Source organism: Gallus gallus, chromosome 1 (genome assembly GCF_016699485.2).
Source record: "Gallus gallus isolate bGalGal1 chromosome 1, bGalGal1.mat.broiler.GRCg7b, whole genome shotgun sequence".
NCBI lineage: Eukaryota > Metazoa > Chordata > Aves > Galliformes > Phasianidae > Gallus > Gallus gallus.
In genome coordinates, this window is record NC_052532.1 from 155,629,233 (window position 1) to 155,649,514 (window position 20,282).

At 42.2% G+C, this 20,282-nt stretch overlaps 1 protein-coding gene across 8 annotated transcripts in view; it reads left to right on the forward strand.

The window, feature by feature from the left end:
• KLF12 (Kruppel-like factor 12) overlaps positions 1-20,282 on the forward strand; it is a 262,674-nt gene that overhangs the window by 87,050 nt on the left and 155,342 nt on the right. For all 8 annotated transcript variants that reach the window (XM_003640556.6, XM_040706699.2, XM_046902092.1 and 5 more), the window contains exon 3: positions 13,031-13,120. In XM_003640556.6, the coding sequence (XP_003640604.1) occupies positions 13,031-13,120 (90 nt within the window). The remainder of the gene's footprint in view (positions 1-13,030; positions 13,121-20,282) is intronic.

The following is a 20,282-nucleotide window of genomic DNA, read 5'->3' on the forward strand; positions in this document are numbered from 1 at the left end:
TTATTTATTTCTTGAAAGCCTTGACATGGGTAAGGTCACTATACATTTTTAATGGGAATGAGATGCTAGGTTATAAAAAGATAATTCAAATAACAATAGTTTGTTAGATCTTCCTGCTGTGCGATGTATAATCAGGTGCACTGACTTAAAGAACACTAATGAGGATTTAAAGACACAGCAGGGGCACATTTAACAGTCGCACACAATTCTGTCAAATGCATTTACAAAGAGCACCTCTGTTGCAAGCTAGTGTTGAACAGCAATGGTAGAGATGTATGGTGTATTGTATGGCTTGGTGAACTTTGTGAAAATAACAGTAGCTCACAACATTTTGGTTCATGCCCCATCCCTGGAGGTGTTCATAGGCCAGGTTGGATGGGGCCCTGGGCAGCCTGGTCTCGTATTAGATATGGAGGTTGGGGGCCCTGCCTGTGGCAGGAGGTTGGAGCTTGATGATCCTTGAGGTCCCTTCCAAGCCAAGCCATTCTGTGATTCTGTGATGACTGAGGAAAACAAAGTGGGCACTGAAGGTATCATTTGAAGTCCATGCCAAGCTTTGGTGATGGTCTCATTTGCTTCTGCAGTGAATCACTGGGAGTGAAGTGCTGCAAAACAGCACTGATGCATTTCAGACAGTGACCCTCCTGATTTGAGGTCCTTTTCTTGATAGTGACCCATACCAGGTACTACCAGAAAAATGTAAATTCAGTCTTGAGTATGGGTACTGGAAACCCATAATTTAGAGCTGCAAAAAATCTAGGGCGCAAATACATTTGTAGCCAGAATTTGCACATTTATTTTTGTGCTTAATATGTCTTGGAAAAACAAGTTTGTAGAAGAAAAGTCCAATTGTTTATTAATCCCTTTGCAGGTCATAAGACAAGTGGACTTCCAATGGCTGAATTTTGGTGCTAAAATAGCATTATCACAGGAGGGAGAAGCAGGGATAGGCTGCAAAGAATGAGCACAAATGTTGTGCAGGCATGCAAAGGTCAGCACCAGGAAAGCCAAAGCTCAGTGTGAGTTCAGACTTGAAGGGAGTGTCAGAAACAATAAGAGCTACGGGATAGTTGGCCTTCCTTCTGTCCACAGAAAAAATCGTAGAGTCAGTCCTTTGGGACCACGCTTCTGGGCACCGTGAATGAGGAGATGACTAGAAATAGTCAGCATGGAATCACCCGAGGGTGATGCATGCCCGAGCTGCTGTCTTGCTTTCTGTGATATAAAGTGACTGGAGTAGTGGGCAAGGGAAGTGAGAACTGTTCATCTCAACTTCTGCGAGGCTTCCAGCTGTCTGCAGCAATGTTCTTGTATCCAAGTTACAGTAAGTGCAGCAGGAATGGGGCACAGTCAGACACGCAAAGCTGAGCTGGATGTATCAGCTCAGAGGGCTGCGGTCAGTTGGTTGCATCCCAGCTGGAGGGCGCTGACTGCAGGGGAAGGGGAATGGTGGAAGGAGGAAGGTTCAGGCTATGAGGAAAACCTTATTTGCTGTCAGTGGTGCAGCTTGCCCACAGGGTTTGTTCCATGTCCATCCTTGCAAGTTTTAAGGCCTGACTGGGCATCACCCTGAGCAACCTGGTAAGAGCTCCCAGCTGCCCCTGCTTAAGGCCAGAGGTTGGATTGGAGAGCTCCTGCGGCTCCTTCCCAGCAGACTTACCCTTCAATCCTGTCAAAGAAAACGTTGGCTGTAGCATTCGTTGCTCCCTGAGTTTTTCCAGGGTATCACAAAATTCCGTGCTAACTGATGTGTTACAAGTTATGCATCTATTTTTCCCCCGGAGACACACATTTATTTATTTTATGTACCCAGTTTGATTGACTCCATACAACAAATGTGGTATCTCTGAATTTTAAGGGTGCCATAATCAAAGTGCAAACATCTGTTATTGTGGAGCTTTACATGCTAGCTGAGTGTCTCTTTTTCTGATGATTTTTTTTCTGTTGTTTTCATGGCTATACCCGTAGTTACTTAAAATGTTCTTTAATCTCAAAGTTAGGCAGATATTTTAATTATTGGCATAACTGTTCACGTGCAGTACAATTTCCATCAAATGTGTTTGAGGAATAGCAGCTTCACTTAGAATCGGTGAGCAGCGCGTGCTGTTGACATTTGAAACTCGTTAATTAGAAATTCTTAACACTTAATTAGAATTGCCTTTAAAGTGGACCCTAATTCCACCATAATTTATTGCTTGTGGAGTTAAATGTGGCTCTTTTCTGTTACGTATAACCGCTTTGGTCACCCTGCCCTGGGTAGGAAGATACATTGTGAGCCATTGAATACCCATAATATTGACCGTGTAGGAATTGATGGGAGCAGTTTGCGGGTGATGCATTATTTCAGGCATTTTTTTTTTTCTGCCTATTTGGTAGATACTTAAAAATTCTCATTCATAAACGGAGCTCCTTTATAATTCATTCCCTAACTGCACCAAAAGTCAGTGTTTGCCTTTTTTTTATAAACCACACTAATGAGTGCTACTTGCCAGCTTCAATATTAACGTGTTCTCAGGAGTTCACACTGAAGCCTGGGGAGTGGGAAGGCTTCAAACTGATGTTAAGTAGGACTGAGATGGGGTTGCGACAGAACGTTCAACATTTGCAATTTGGGAGTTACATCACAGAGTATATCTTCTTTTAAAGCATCAGAATAAGCAGATTGTTTGCTCCACAGCAAGAAGCATCTACAGCTCTTACTACGCTTCCATGCACGTGCAGTGTGCGAAAGGGAAAGCTGATAAAATAATGTTTTGCTTCTGGCAAACACTCTGACTTTCTCTCCTGAGCATACAATCATTCAGCTTAATTTTATTATTCTTGTGTTATTTTGGTGTGTACGTGAATCAAATGGTATTTATACGCAGATTTGCAAAGAGCAGCAGCAAAAAAAAGTCTGTGCTCTCTCGTTGCTGCTGCTCTGGTGGAGCTGCTGGGGCGAGGGCTGTGGTTACAGCTCTTCCTAACAGGTGGGATGAGGCCACTGACAGAGTATTTTTGGTTTCGTCATTTGCTGCCTATCATCTCTGCAGCTTTGTACTTGAACTGTGGCAGATGGTTTCTGAGGTCCTGTGAGAGTCAGCTATGCTGCTTGCAGGTGTGTCCTACAGTATCTGGTCTTAAGGGGTGCAGCTGCATGCAGGCATCTCCTCTTCATAAGCCTGCAGTAAATAGGCTTTATCTTCTGTCCCTCTACCTGACAGTGCAACAAGCTGAGCTAGAAAATAGCATCTGACTTCTGGGAGCAAAGGCTGTCATATACTGTTTTTTCCTTAATGAAAAAAAAAGGGCTGAATCTAAATTGAGGCTGAACGTATACAAGTCTATGGGGCCGGATGGCATGCATCACAGGGTTCTGAAGGAGCTGGCTGATGTGTCTGCCGAGTTGCTCTCCATGATATTTGAAAAATAGTGACTGTCAGGCGAAGCCCCTGGTGATTGGAAAAAAGGGTCACATCACTCCTGTATTCAAGAAAGGGAGAAAGGAAGATCTGGGGAACTACAGGGTGGTGAGCCTAACCTCTGTGCTTAGGAAGATCACGCAGCAGATCCTCCTGGAAGAGATATTAAGGCACATGAGAAATGTGGAGGTGATTCGAGACGGCCAGCACAGCTTCACCAAGGACAGATCACGCCTGACCAATCTGGTGGCCTTCTATGATGGAGAGACAGCATCAGAGGGCAAAGGAAGGTCAGCCAATGTCATCTACCTGGACTTCTGCAAGGCCTTTGACGTGATCTCAAACCACATCTTTATCTCTAAATTGGAGATATATGGCTTTGAAGAGTGGGATTATTTGGTGGATAAAGAATGTTAGGAAGAGGGTGGTGAGGCACTGGCACAGGCTGCCCAGAGAAGCTGTGGATGCACCATCCCTGGAGACATTCAAGGCCAGTCTGGATGGGTACCTAGGCATGCAGATCTAGTGGGTGGCAGCCCTGTCCATATCAGGGGGGTTGAAAATAGATAATCTTTAAGGTCCCCTCCAACCTAAGCCATTCTGTGGAAAAAAAAAAAAAGTTTTTAAAAGCTGCCTATGAATAAAGGAAACTCTGAAATGAAAATAAGACCTGCTTAATTCAGTTTCCTGAAGTTTAGTGGTTACATTTTTAACCCAAGGGGGGAAGGCTGACTTCTTGGTATACTTCGATTTCTGCTTTTATGTTGTAGCCCTCAGATAAGTTAGAAACATTTCCATTGGCTTACAGCAATATCAACTCAAAAAAAAATGTCTAGGGCCCAGCTGCTGGAAGGGAACTAGACATACTCAATGACTACATTACCTTACATTGCTCATGTTAAGAGGATGTAGTTTGTAATGTCTGTGATTTATAACAAGTCAGCTTTGGTCACAGACAATCAGTTTATAATTATTCTCTGTTCTAGGGGAGGGGATGTGATATATGCAGGAGCAACAGTTCTCTCCCCAAACTGAAGGGCGTGATCCACCAGCCAGTTGTGCTCCAGCAAGGCATACAGTATTGCTTGTAGGTCATTTGTTTCCCTGGAGGACTGGATTGGCAAAGGGCAGTGTGATGTAAGGAGCAAGTACTGATGTCCGGGCCTTCAAACCCACTTCTTTGGCTGTTTCACCGCCCCTCTGGGGCTTTGCTGTGGCAGAGCTGAGGATGCGTGGTCTTTTCAGGCTGCAGGGTGTGGCACAGCCAAGTAGGTCCCAAAGGCTGCAATGGGAAACAACATTCAACCATTTGACCTTTCACCCAGGATCTCAGACAGAAATGCTGGACTAAACCATGGCTACCACTACACGTTAAATGCTCTCTTTATTCTCCAGTGTGCAGTGCCCTTCTTGTATCTGTCTTCATGGAAGCGGACTTTGCACATTGGCAGGTGGGTAGAAAAGTATGCCAATGGCTCCCCACAGTTCAAGCGGCTCATTCTGCTACCAGAGCAGCTCAGGGTGGAATTCAGAGTAGGATTCTAGTCAGTGAGTGTTTCCAGGTAGGCTCCTGGGCGGTTCCATTTAATACTTATTTGCTGGTCAATTACTAGAAAGCCACAATTTGTGCAATTAACAGGTACGGGAAAATTTGTGTCAGATGGCCAAACTATTCTCCTAACGCACTGTTGATGTGATATACTCCTTCTAGCACCAGGAGAAGTTAATTAAAAGCGGGTTGTGACTTGAGACTTGTTTTTGATTTTACAAACTTTGATTTTAGTCTTCAGTAAAGGCAAAAGATAAAGGGACTTCTTAAATAGAAACCTGAGCTTGTACAAAGTGTGGTGACACACTGGAACAGGTTGCCCAAGGAGGTTGTGGATGCCCCATCCCTGGAGGCATTCAAGGCCAGGCTGGATGTGGCTCTGGGCAGCCTGGTCTGGTCTGGTGCAGGCAACCCTGCACATAGCAGTGGGGTTGAAACTGGATGATCACCGTGGTCCTTTTCAACCCAGTCCATTCTATGATTCTATGTTTATGTTTTATGCAGTCATTTTTCTCAAGTTTAATAATGAAGCAACAGCCCAACTAATAGTAAGGGTAACCTTTAAGTAATGTTTATTTTGTAAATTGGATCAATATTGTATTTGCAGGACTGTGAAAAATCTTCCATGTTATCTTGACCTATTTGATTTTTCCTGTTTGTTTTTAATTTTAAGCGTCATATTCTTCAGACTCTTCTCCAGACTCGAGGGCAATTGACATAAGAGCACAAAACTACTTCGGAGACTGAGTAGTAGTTTTTTAAAACCCCTTCACTTGTAACCGCGGTCAAGGAAGAGTGGCAGTGTAGCTGAATTACTGTCTTTTTGGTGAAAAGTCGTATATTTCTAATTCATAGTACCCTTCACTAATTGTTTGTGCTTGAAAAAAAAAACCAAACAGAAGACAACACAGCAGAGTATCAAAATTTCTTACTGTTCTGTATCATGAAGTATTAAAAAAGATCATCTTAGTTTCTAATAGTTCCTGTATAAAGATAAATGCATTGCATGTTTGTTGGAAACATATCCGTTTTAAAATACGTTTCAGTCCTGAATGGATGGCTCAATTTTGTCTCTTTTTGTGTGTGTGTGTTTTTGAGCAGTGCTTTTAAGTGTAAAAAACATAATTCTGCAATATTTAATTCATTTGGCGTTCAAAAAATCTTATCCAGTTGTTCTGCGAATACTGAGCTGGAAGGAAACTGAAGTCGTTATTCTTGGTATAAGTGAAAGGTGTGACTCTGATATAATTAGTGTTACTTGTAAGACAGTGTCAGAATTATTGCCGTGGTTTCAGCTGGACAGCCTGAACAGCAAACTGATGTTTGGGCTGTTGCTGAGCGATGGATGCACACCCAGGGCCAGGCCAGCTGCTCAGCAGGGAACAGCTCCCGCCATGATGGCGAGGGTTGGAGCCAGGGCAGGTGGCCTGGATTGGCCAAGGGTTGTCCCATCCTACGTGACATTGTGCAGAAGGCCATAAAGCTGTGGGCAATTGGTTGGGGGTTGGCTGGGGGTCCGTTGGTGGGTGGTGAGACCTCATGCTGCTGGTGAACTGTTGTGTTGCTGTGTGTCAGTCAGTGGGTGGCACGTAACGGTGTTGCATGTAAATATATGTAGTCATATGTGTTGCTTTTTTGTTCCGATTTTCCTTTTCTGTCATAGTAAATGGTTTTTATCTATTTTGTATCCAGTCCTCTCCTTCATCCCACTTGGGAGGGAGTGAGTGAACAGCTGAGCTGCTGCCAGGTTAAACCACAAGAGTCCTTTTGGCACCCGGTGTGGGGCTCAAAGGGTTGAGATAACAGCAGATCTGACCAGAGTGTGTTAAAATTGTTGTTAAGTGTGAAAGTAGGTTAACAGTCGCTGGTCACAGTATTATTTTTATTTTTGGAGGTCTTTCAGAGATTTTTTTTTTTAATTAAACCATATTGTTTAGTACCTTACTTGCTAGTTGGGATCCCCGTTGTGCTGTTTACCATCTCTGGATACTGGATTAAGGTTATCATTTTCTGTATGGTGTAACACCGGCCAAGAAACTAATGTGGTATTTGTATTTGATATTGCAGTCATCTTCTTACTTTGAGAACCTTATCTCAAGGTTCTCCTATCTTATTGGAGATTATTAATAATAACACTCTTCACTTTGTCTCCTCAAGGAGTCAGGCTATGGGGGGAGACAAGTGGAAATGTTCAAACCAACGTGTTGCTATTACTATGCCTACTGAATGTGTTTCAGGTTTTGTGTAAGGTTAAACAACTATTTAAGAATATCACCCTGAGGTCTGCCTCGAGACTGGACAGGATATAAAAAATGTACTCTACACTGCAGCCAGGGAGAATGGTCTCACTTGGAGCCTTTGGTAGAAGGCCCCAGGGGAGACTCAAGGTCGAGCCCTAGGATTTTGGAGTCAACTATGCAAAGGATCCCAGGCCTGCTGTACTCCAACTGGAAAAGATATATTGGCAGCATATGAAGGTGCCCAAGCTGCTTTGGAAATGATTGGTACTTAAGCTCAGCTCCTCTTGGCATATCCATATGGATATTTTTATCATCACATTTTTCTATCTATTCTCCTCATTTCACTTTGTTCGGGAAGTGGGCACACAGTTGTGTGGTGCTTAGCTGCCTGCCAGGTTAAAGCACAATTATATACTACAAGAGTGATCAATAATTGTTGGCAGAGTTGGATAAAAGAGTCGGGAAAGCTGAGCTGATGTGAAGTGGTCTTGAGCAGTCTAAGCTGACGGAGTTGTCTGCTGAGTCAGAGAAACAGCAGATTGGCATCTAGTTGCCAGTGCACTTGATGCTTCTCTGACACCTGGAAGCTGACCACATTTCTTTGCTTCTATTTATATTTGCTAAAACTAATTTAAACCCAGGCAAACCAAAACGATTTCAAAAGTGAAACTTGAGATCTTGGTTCTCTTCGTGGTTCTATCAATCCCTGAATCTTGTCTGGATTTGAACTTGTTCCCTGGAGACAGATGTATAAAAACATGTAGCAAATGGAAACACAGGTTCATCCTTAGGGCCTTGGCTACTTAACTACTTTTGGGAATTACTGTCTGCAAAATAAATACTTTTTAAAAAGAATGTAGGAACCAGAGTAGGAATTCTAGAAGCTTGTGCTGCATATGCGTGTCCTTGTACTTACAACAGCACAGTGTAGCTGGACATGGTCTGGTACATCAGAAGATCTCAGAAGAACACCATGAGTTCTTCTCACATGCATGTGCTTCTTGGTTGTTGACAACATTGAGGTCAGGACTGTACTGGGCACGCATCATTGTAATGAGTGACCACACTCAGAAGCCATCTCGGAAGATACATTTCCTAGATCTAGGGCAATGATGTCTCTGTGATCACTGGATGCCACGTAGACGTGTGTGTGTGATACATACATCTGTACGTAGATTGCCATGCTCTTACAGCCTCCTATGGCATGATGTAATGTTTGGAATTTTATGAACTGCATTTGGGTTCACCCTCGGGTCTTTATAAGGCTAGCAGGGTTAGCCGTAGTTAATTATTCTTTACAGTCTCATGCTGAGCTGATGTCCTGGAGTATTCACAGAAGTCCTTTGCTGTTCTATTTAAAATTGTCATTTAAATAAGATGTAAAACACAGCACTTATGTCCATGTTGTTCACACAGGCTTCTGCAAACTCTACGTTCTGTTCTCACTTAAGGAAATTAACTTTGAATCTAAGTGGAGTCAGATAAACCACACCCAGTTGCACTTGAAAATAGTATGAAAATCTAATGTTCAGTCATTTTCTTTTTCTTTTTTTCTTGAAACATCAATAAATGCAAGTGATCCTTTTCTTTTCTGGTGTATTTGACATGAAATTCAAGTTCAGAGTAAAACACAGAGCTGCCAGAGTTTCTGCTTTCATTCTGAGCATTTCACACAGCAATATACATAATTACATATGATGAAGATCCTATGGCAAGACATGGACTGTTAACCCTGATTCTCTGGCAGAATTCCCAGTTGAGTGATTACCTTCTTAGCCACATAAATTTTCTTTTATTTTCTATTAGGTAGTTGTTTCCTTCGCTTATTGGAATGAACTGCTATTATACGTACAGTGGCAATGTTAACTTGTGTGCTTTTCCCTAAAGACAACATCATTTCTACGACTAACATCTCATTGCATTGGTGTATAAATTACTTCTTTGGAAATGAAGGTCTTAAGCAAGTATAGATCAAGTCAGAAGGCATTTTCATGCTTTCTTCCTGTGAGAATTCAAGAAGGCTTCTCCTTGTCTTCTCCCCTTGGAGGTGGTAGTGGTGTTTGAGAAGAGATTGTGATCTTTCATTCTTCCAATTTCCCTTGAACCAGGGGAAAAAAAAGACCCACAAACATTTCAAACTTTCAAAATCATATTGTTATATCATTAAAATATTCAATTATTGTTCAGTTATATTTACAAAGCTTTACCCTGAATGGATCACTTCAAATATTTTGCCCTGAGTTGTCCAGTGCTTTGATTGATGGATTCTATATTTTCAGTATAGTAATGTAAGTAATGGGAATACTATGAAGCCGGGTATTCATATTCAGAAAAAAAATAACAGTCATCTTATTTCCAGAGTACAGAAGTGATGTGGGCTCTTTTTTAGTTCTGTGATCATTTAAGTTGTCTGTAGTCAAACAAACAAACAATGAATTTGGGAGTCCTGCAAAAATGACTCGTAGTTTGAGAAACATGCAATGAGAATCTAATGATGAATTCTGAATTCCTGCATGTGCAGAAAACTTGTGTGAAAATGACTGGAAGATGGAGAAGCAAGACAAATGATCAGTCATAGCTTTGAGATAGGAAGACTTTTAGGGGCTGTCCTCTGCTCTTAGCTCTTTGAATCATAGAATCATAGAATCATAGGATCGCTAAGGTTGGAAAAGACCCACAGGATCATCCAGTCCAACCATTCGCCCTTCACCAATGGTTCCCGCTCAACCACGTCCCTCAACACAACATCCAAACGCTCTTTGAACACCACCAGGCTCGGTGACTCCACCACCTCTCTGGGCAGCCCATTCCAGTGCCTGACCACCCTTTCAGAGAAGTAGTATTTCCTAACATCCAGCCTGAATCTTCCCTGGCGCAACTTGAAGCCATTCCCTCTAGTCCTATCGCTAGTCACCCGAGAGAAGAGGCTGACCCCCAGCTCACTACAGTCTCCCTTCAGGTAGTTGTAGAGAGCAATAAGGTCTCCCCTGAGCCTCCTCTTCTCTAGACTGAAAGCCTCCTCTTCTCTAGACTTTGAGCGTGCTCTCATTAAGCCTGAAACTTGCTTATTGTAAATCTAAAGCTGAATTTGGAACTGTTCTTCCACTGACTGATACTGCATTTCTCAAAAATAAAAGTGATTTCTTATTAGGTGTCTTCTCAGAAAAGGAGCATATAAGCTTTAAAACGCATTTGATTCCTCTGACAGCTACTGTAATAGTAGTTGTACTGTAATAACTGTAATTGCACACACAGACCTGGGCATACTTTGTGTTTTATGTTCATTTTTCAATTCAATAAATGTTCGAACCTGATCAGTGAGAGGCTGAAATGGATAGCAGTGAGAAACAGAGGTTTCTGTCTTTTAGGGTTAGTTAGTTTATTGATCCAAGAGAGCAGATGTTTCCATAAAATCATGTAGAGCTAGGCTTGGTGGTGTGCCTGGTTTAGGCTGTGCGTCTGCTGTGTTGTGCCCAGGTGGGTGAGTGGGGTCCAGCAGGTGGGCAGGGCTGGGATGTGGGAAGGTAGGCATCAAAGGCTGGCACAAGAGTTCATATCACCTTCACTTGTGAGATGTGAGAGGGCTGCAGTTTAGCTGCCACGGTAGAGTTTAGTGAACCAGGAGGGAACTGTGCCGTGAAAAACGTTTTGACTTAATACATCATATTGGCAATCCTGGCTGCTGGGTCTCCTGAGTGTAATAAATTATCATGGGGCACTGGAGCAGCCTGGCCTCGCTCAGGTGTGAACGCTCCATCTGGCCCAGCTGACCAAGGGGTTCCAAGGGGAGCTGAATTCACCTCACCACCCGTCTCAGTTGAGTCCGTTCTCCTTAGATGGCTGCCCACCATACACAAGCCTCAGCAATTATATTGTATTTGCAGAATGGCTTTGAGCATACTGCAGAGCAAAGGCTGGTTACCGCAGGAGTGAGGAGTTCAGAGAGATCAGCTCTCTGAGTGAATGCTGGGCTAAATATTGCATCTGTGTGTGTAAAGCACAGATTAGATCTGCTCAGGTCTGCCCGGATATGTCACACAGTGTCCTTTCAGTTACAAATGCAGTAGGATCAAATAGTTTGGAAAGAATCTACTCCTGTGATTGTTGCTACTCTTGAATTATGAATGACCCAAAAGCCGGCACTGTTCACTGCATTCATTCTTCAGACCAACGCTCAAAAGGCAGAGCATTGCTTTTAAGAAATACAATTTTAGACAACAAAAGGGAAACAGGTGCCGGGAAAATTTAGTTAAATGTGAATGTGTTAAATGGTACATGATCTAGTCAGGTTTTCATGATTTATCAGTTTAAAACTTCAAAGGCTCTGGTTAGCTTGCATTTTTAGAGCTAATGAGTTTATCACAGCCAGTGGGAAAAAATGGTTCAAGTGTATCAGCTATAAATTGGTACAAAGCACTAAAAGGGACATTAGCCTCTAATCAGATTCTAACAGTTCATTAAACCTGCCTTTCCTCAATTGTGCTTTGTCTTCCCCCCTCCTCCTGCTTGTGCCTCCTGCAGCAAGCAGCCACGTCCCTTTTTTCATTTGGGTAAGACCTCCTCGGGGACACAAAGCAATATCAGCTCATCCTTCTTTGTCTACAAGCTAACAGCCTAAGGGATGCTTTATTATGGTATATTCCTGATCTTTCTGTAAAACTCAACTGTGCTGCTTATAAATCAAGAAAGTAGGGGGACTTCCCTGCTTGCGGAACAGATGCTGGGAGAGCCCAGAATGCCAGCCTGGCTCCTGCTGCTGCTCCACCCCAAACCACATCCAAGCCACTGAGGCACTGTAATGCCCTAAGGCATGAGATTCGCTTCCGATAAGTAAACACAATGCAGCAGCCCTTTCTGGGAAGAGCTATGTAGAGCCTGGAGTGATTTCCATGAGCTATTCTGTGGCATCATAGTCTTCCCCTTGCTTTTCCCACCCTGCACCTCAAACAATGAATAATGATCAATGGGTACAAAACTTACTGCTGAAGAGTAAAAGTGTATTTCGGAAGCTTTTGGAAGCATTAGGGCATACCATTTTTCTTGAAAATTCTCCTGAAGGAGTCTTGATAAGAAACAGGGCAGTGAACATAGGATTTCTTTATGGATAACGGCACCACACAGTGTTGAGCAGATCTGCTGCCAGTGAAACACGCAGAGTTTTTTTCCATTGCTGTGCGTTTATTGAGGTCTGTGAGGTAACAGAGTGAAAGTGAGTTTCCAATCTCAAGTACTGCTTTCCAGAGGGGGCCACAAATAAGTAAGTAGCCGTGAAAGAGTCACTTAAAAGCTTGTATATGTGTTGTAGTTTCGTATTTGAAAACTAGCTGTGAGGCTTTCAAATTTCCGTACAACTGACCAAAGAGTGTTGATTCATCAGGTCAAATTGTCATTAGGGTGATAACGTCTCTTTATTCTCACCATCTTGTCCAATCCAAATGGCTGCTGGAGGGGCTCGCTTCCAGGTACCAGCCTTGAACCTTGGCTGCATTAGAAAATTAACTCAGGTTAAGGTGGGATCTGAACTGAAGGCCCGGGAGATCGTTCAGCGTACTTCATAAGGACACTCAGGAATCAGTGGAATGGGGCATTCGTCAACAAGGATGTTGATTCAGAGAATTTCAGGTTTGCAACTCTCACTTCTAACAGAAGTTCTCAGCACGTGTTGTCCGTTTAATGTTATTATTACATGCTATTAATGTTATTATTACACGATCATGAACTTCAGTTAGAAGCAACTTACTTTACTTCTGTAGTAGCGTAGAATCCCAACAGTGACTTCTGTTGAATGTTTTTCATGTTGTTGTTTTTTTTTTAATTACCCTTGTCTTTTTTTGCTCTAGGACGTCAGCGCCTTTGAAAACAGAATGTTAATGCTGGATGGGATGCCGGCAGTCAGAGTTAAAACAGAGCTGCTGGAATCTGAGCAAGGGGTAAGCAGAGGTTTCTATATACGTGGCTTCATTTTTCAGCAAGCTGGTGACCCTTGCCAAGCTACTCTGTGGTTAGCTGGCCCTCTGTTGTATTGCCCTTTTCTCTGTTACCATTTTGGAGCTCATTTTCGTGGAAGATGTGGTAATCTGATCTTACCTACTGGCAACACAAAACTGTGGGAGACGTACTGGAATTATCTGATTTAGCAAAGATGTTTACTACAGTGTAATTTTAAGAGTAGCAGAAAGCATGCAGTTTGAAGAATGGGGAAGAGTAATGGATTGCAGCAAAGAAGCCAAATTCTTATGTCCAATAAGGCCCACATGTTCATGCTGTTCTACCTTCTTGCGTTCTTTGCCTTAGCACAGTTGATTTGTCCCTTAGAAACCTGTCTTATTTCATTTTCTATTTTTGCAAAACTATGTAAAACTGCTCTTTGGGGTGGAATATATTTGTTTATCATTGTGACAGGAGGGCTAGAAAGCTTCATACGGTTAAAGTTAGTGTTGTGGAGTCTGCTGAATACTGAACTGAGTACATTTAGAGAACTATGAGTACAATAGTGAATTTTTGCAGAGGAAACATTTGGTGTTAGAGTGATAGATTTTAGGAAAATGGGTGACTAAGGTTTTTCTTACATGTATGATAATAATTACATTAGAGACTGCAGATTGCCATGAGAGGATCTGTATTTAATGGGGATGTTTATAGGTACTAACAAGACGAGGTTCTGTTCTGCCATGGAGTCTTTATTTCCTTGTGTGCATTTTATGCTGTGCTGAGGAATTCAAGCCACCTTCCTGCTCTAGATCCAACAAGCAGAGAGTATAATGGAAGATGGAATGTTGTTGCCATGTAAGGACAGACTTTTGCCTCCTGTTAGCTTTTTTCTTTCCTGCTCTTTTCTCAGTTATTTAACTGAGAACTTAAATGATGTGGAAGACAAGGAATTAACTTTCAGGATGGCTTAATCCGAACGACTTGCAAGGAGAGATCAGTTATTCAGAATGTTCTTGAGGCTTGTTTTGAGTAAAAAACGTTGACATTTAAGGGTGCTTTTGCTCATCTCTTCGTCTTCTCAAAAGAACCATCAGAAAATATACCAGCCCAGCATAGGCTGAGGGAACATTGAAGTTTGACTGTCTTGTAAACCACAGTGATAAAAAGACAGATCCGCTAGAGGTAATTCTAAATTCTTTGGATGCTTTGTGTTGTCTTTAGATATAATACAAATCTTCATATTCTCCAGAAGGCAAATGCTATATTGTTGGGTTTTTTTAGAATTTACAGTAAGTTCTATGCATGATAGATATTGCTGGTCCCTTCAGGAAGAATACTTCCTTCAGTAAAGCGTGATTTCATTCTGGAAGACCTATTTGGCATCTTAGAAACTGGAAGGAAATGAGTAATTTATATAGTTTTATTAATTTCCTTAGGTTTTACTTTTTTAATACAAATGTACAGACTTCTGTGTAAGCAGAAAATGATGTCATCCATTTCTTTTCCAGTGACTGAGACTTTGGACAAAGAGCTCGGTTTGATTTGAGATTTTATGTGCTTTGGTACTAATTAAGAAGTGTCTGGTCAGGATTTTCCAGCACCTTTATGGCTCTTCATTAGGGAATAATCAATAAATACAAAATGAATTCTCCAGTTTGCTAACTGAGGAGCTGGCCATTAGGATGGCAGTTTTCCAGAAAACAGCTCAAACTCTGAAGAGAAAGATGGTTGAAACAGATGTTTAGCATGTGCTTCAGAGACTGTTTTGAATATGTAGATGTTTGTAGACATAACAGGAACAAGTGTTTGAAGGCTGTGATTATCAAAGACGCGTGCTGTGAAACTGTTTGGGAAGGTGAATATCATAACTGGGAAGAGTGGGGTGGGATCTGAAGTGTGATCTGAGCAGTATGAATTTGAAATAGCTCCCTTTGTGTTGTTTCAGTGCCTGAACTCCCTGTAGTTGCATCTCCACTGCAGTGTGGTGGAGTGCAGGGAGACATTTCTACTTTGAAAACTTGGAAAATCAGAACAGCATTTTTGAGTCCTCTCAAAGGCAGAAGCCAAAGCTTTATCATCTTGGATGCAAACTCCTCCAAAACCTGTCTAGGAAGACAGCTGGCTTTTCGCTGTTCCTGCTTGGTTATCTCGTTGGTTATAGGTTGAAATTAACATTAATTGTGGGTTCCAAGAATAGGTTTCTTATCTGGCGTACTGAAAGCTTCTTTGCAGGGCTTATGAATCTATCAGCCAGAAAAGGTGTTTTTGTATTAGTTATGCCTTGGTTAGCTGTCACTTCTGGTTCTCAACCTCCAAGGTGGGATTCATAGAAAAAGCTTTTCTGTAGGAGTGTGGATATTGGTTGGCCATGCATGCAGTGCTGTTTGGGACCCCCAGCCAGTCCTCTGCTGTCCTGGCTTTTGAAATGTTTGCCTGGTGAGAGAGCAACTGGTAGAGGAGAGTTTAATTGCATACTGGGCAGCTGTTGCATGGATGCAAGTGGATGCATTTGGAATGATGGCAGGTGGGAACCGTGTAAAGTTTTGCTTCTGTGCCAGTGTGCCCTGTTGCCTTCATGCTCCTGTGGAGTGCAGTGCATGATGCAGGTGAAGGAAAGGTACGGGGATTTTCTCAAGAGTCATTCAGTGCCAGCGCTGAATTACTAGCAAAGAGCAGGAACCAGAAGGTGCCCCTGTGATTCTGGGTATGTCTCTCCAAGGCCACAAGGGGAGTAAATGCCTCCATCATTGCTTCAAGTGGGAATTGCAGGTGTAAATGTAAAATGCCAGCTAGGCAGATGACTTCAGCAGATGACATAACCGTAGCATTTGAGTGTGCACTCCAAAGTTTCAGTTTATTTTGTAATTTGATGTGTATAATGATTAAGCAATATGTGTTTAACATGGGACTTTAAAGCCTTTTTTAAAAAATCATGCTTGTCCTTGTTGTTTGTGAAGTAGTAATCTCCCAACCTATTGGCAAAACAGTAAAAAACACTGCTATGTAGCTACAAAGCTGAAGCGTACAGTGGTCCCTGCAGTAAGGTGACAAGGTAGAAATAAAAAGCTCAAAAAGCAGCAGTAACATTCCATTTCCTTTTACTCCCACTCCAGCAAAGCAGAAGCATGATAGGAGGGAAAAAAAAAACATTCCTTATACAAACAAAAACAGGTTTTAACCTGAAGTTGGCTCATACTTCCTATTTGTGTCAAATCAGAGAATCACAGAATTGCAGCGGTTGGAAAGGACCTCAGGAGATCATCGAGTCCAACCCCCCTGCTAAAGCAGATGCCCTACAGTAGGTTGCACAGGTAGATGACCAGATGGGTCTTGAATATCTCCATAGGAGACTCCACAGTTTCTCTGGGCAACCTGTTCCAGTGCTCTGTCACCTTTACCATAAAGAAGTTCTTCCACGTGCTAGTACGGAACTTCCTGTGTAAGTTTTAGGCCATTACTCCTTGTCCTGTCACTACACACCATCAAGAAAAGCCTGGCCTCATCCATTTGCCTCCCACCTCCCTTTAGGGATTTACAAACATTTATCAGATCCCTCTCAGTCTTCTTGGGCTTAACAGACCCAGGTTATAGCTACGGTGAAAGAGGCACCATTTTTCCACATGTACTTCCATTAGAAATTTGTCTTCCATCTTCTGCTCTGGGTAAACTGGTATTCACCTGATGTTGTCCCTCGACAACGTGTGGTGGTTATAGAGATCCCAGTTGTGAACCAGGACAGAGCAATTAATTAAACCTGAGACTGAGTGTTTTCTGATGTGTTTGGAGACAGTCCACTGTTTTCTTTCTGGAGTCCTTCATCTTTTTGCAGGGTAGGTTAAGTATGTTTTGAGGTTCTTCTTTACCATCTGTGCGTTGAACTCCAAGATCTCTGTCTGTCTTGCAATGAGATCTTTGATTTTGCTTTGTTTCATGACATGTCTGTTTCTTGCATCGTGTTAGGGTGTTCTGTGTCCAAACCTGAACCGACATCTCTGAATAGCGATATTAAGAAAGTATTCTTATACAGCAGAAATGTTAAGCATCTAGAGCAATCAAATACGTATTTAAAAGGCAACACAGCAGAAGGAACACAACAGAGAAGAAAGTGTAGGCCAACTGAGATTTCAGGGTAAGCTTAGAAGAACAAAGCTACGTGAGCTGCTCCCACAGCAGAATAGACAAGTTTCTTGTTAAGCTTTAAGAAACTGGGGAGATAAAACCTGTATTTCAGCTATGCCTGAAGCACCAGATCCTTCAAGCCTGTGACTAGAGAGAGATGGTCGTGACTTAGGGTCTACAGACTGTGTAAATGCAGTAAAGAGAAGCTTTTACTAGTGCAGATTTAAAAGATGCTAAATAGAAGCTAAATGGTTGTGGGTGAATGAGGTTTAGGCAACTTCATAAGAGAGAAATGCCTTATGAGGAACAGGTTACCAGGTTACTGGGCAAATTTGGAACAAAATATTTTCAAGGAAAATGGATTTTCTCTTTGCTTTGGAAAAAGTTAAAACAGTTTTGCTTTGTTTTATCATCGCCAATTTAGAATAGCTTAATGATTTTTAGAAGGCCATCCGCATTAGCAAGAACAGATGCTTATTTTTCCTAGTGAACTACTGTCCTTAATTTTGCACAGGAGATTTAATGCCGACTATTGTTTGAAGCTTCAAGAAGATACAGTGCTGCTTTAATGACTTCATCACAAATTAAAAAAGACATTACATAAAAGATATCACATTGCCCTTTAACAAGGCTTCGTTATTACCTCCCCTACTGTGGAACGGGAGCTGGCATTGCTAATAAATTGGTAGAATTACTTTAGAAATGTGAATTTGCTTATCATTTAATATCCTCCAACGACCTAACAGCTTTAGATCTTTTGGTTTGCAGTAACATCTTTGCATGTCAGTAACTGCCTTCAAAGAAGGACACGAAGAAAACTGTCTCAGCCTACATTGGTTAAGGTGGAAATAAATACTCGTTATTTGGCTATGCCAAAAACTAATTTAGAAAGTAATGGTCCTCATCGTAAAAATGCATGGAGTCTGCATTAATTTAAATGGTAATACAAACAAGACAGTGGATTCATTAACTGATGTCTACTCTCAAGAAGTTAGGATGGATACTGTCGGCTGCCTTGAGTTTGATGTTTTGATGGCCATTGCTGCTGATGTAGACTGGTTCTGTAAAATTGCTGTGTCTCACTCAGACACATGAAGTTACCCTTTCTTCAATATTTGCAGATTCAGACCATAAGACCTTGTGGAGTAAGTCCACAAATTGATCCTCAAATATAGAGAATAACCCACTTCTAGTATTCGTCAGTCTTTTTGTTTCCGGATCTTCAGTTTCATCCATTCCTGTGACTGCATTGTCTCCTCTCAGGTCACTGTTTGAAGATTATTCTGAATTCACCTTCTAAGTGTGCATTCCAATCCCTTATCATGGCTGAATTATGAAAAGAATGACTGAAATGGCAAAACCCTTTAGCAGGCCGGTATTGTTCTGTGCCTCTTGCCAAATTATCCTGTCAGGTCTGAAGAAAGCCATGAATGCTTAAGTTGTATACAGAAATGTGTTCTGCTTGGGTGGTAGTGACAGGAATCTCTTTTTATTTTCAAAGTCATCTGAAATTACCCATTGAAATTCTGCTGGGAAGAGTGTCAATAGCAAAGCTTGCACCTTGACTGCATAGGGAAACTGTTTATATCGATTCCTTTTCCTCACAAACATCTTTGTGTTGTTAGAAGAAACCGTACTTGTGGTATTCAGTGCTGTAAATCTATGAATCCTTGCTTCTTTCGCATAATTTTATCTTATTTTTCTTGCTAAAATGATACTTCACATTTAGCACTACTGTTTGGGGGAATCAAGCAGCATAAGGGCAGCGCAAGTATATCAATCTTTTCTGTAAGGAAACTAGCCATCTTTTGTTGTTTTTCTTCATCTTGGAATAGACCATACTCGAGGAGTGTTATTGAGGTGTTAGAAATACAGCTGATATGAATCATTAGTTGCTCTACAAAGCCGTAAATTTGACGTTATTTAGAAAGAGATCAAGATCTAATTCTAGCAAAAAGTAACGACGTAAGGATGGGGCATGATGCAGTGCTGCATGAGACATACCTGAAGTGGCTCTTGACAAGAAAATACAATTATATCTTCCATCACTGTTGTGCTCAGGGTATATGATCACGACCCAGAATCATAGAATATCCTGAGTTGGAAGGGATCTACACAAAATCCAGACCATATGTAGTGCAGATGCTCCTTGAATTTCTGCAGTTTGGTGCCTTGACCACTGCCCTGAGTTCAGTGCCTGAGCACTCTCTGGTGCAGATCCTGCCCCTGACACCCAGCTGTCCCTCCCCTGACACAGCTCCACGCCGTACCCTCGGGCCCTCTCGCTGTCACACAGAGCAGAGCTCAGCGCTGCCCCTCTGCGCCCTGTGAGGAGCTGCAGCCGCCATCAGGCCTCCCTTCAGCTCCTCTGCTCTGCGCTGAACAAACCAAAGGACCTCAGCCACTCCTCATATGTCTCTCCCTGCAGACCCTTCACCATTTTCGTTGTCCCCCTTTGGATGCTCTTTAGTAAGAGCTCTTTAGTTTAAGTCCTTCTTACACTGTGGCACCCAAAACTTGCAGTGCTGGAGGTGAGGCCGCACAGCACAGAGCAGGGAAAAACAACCCCTTCCCTCACCTGGCTGTCAGTGCTGGGCCTGCGGTTGACCCTATGAGCTGCCAGGGCACACTGCTAACTCATATTCAACTTGCTGTTAACCAGAACTCTCAGATCCCTTTCTGTGGGATTGCTCTGCAGTTTCTCATCCCCCAGTCTGTACATACAACCAGGGCTGCCCCATCCTATGTGCAGAATTCAGCACATGGTCTTGTTGAACTTCATGGGATTGGTGATAGCTAATTGTATCTGAAACAACGCTGTTAGACACCTTCACTGCTTCTCAGACACAAATGGACTTCTCCTCTGCAACCTTGCCAAATACTGCATGTTTATGGTGTAGCTCATTTCTTTTTCCTTCTGAGGTCAGCCCTTCCACTTATATAGAATAAAGAACTGTTTTACACCATGGTTGTACCAACTGTGGTTTATTTGTTTGAGATTTTTTCCCTCCAGGATCAGATGCAACAGTACTATGGAAAGGT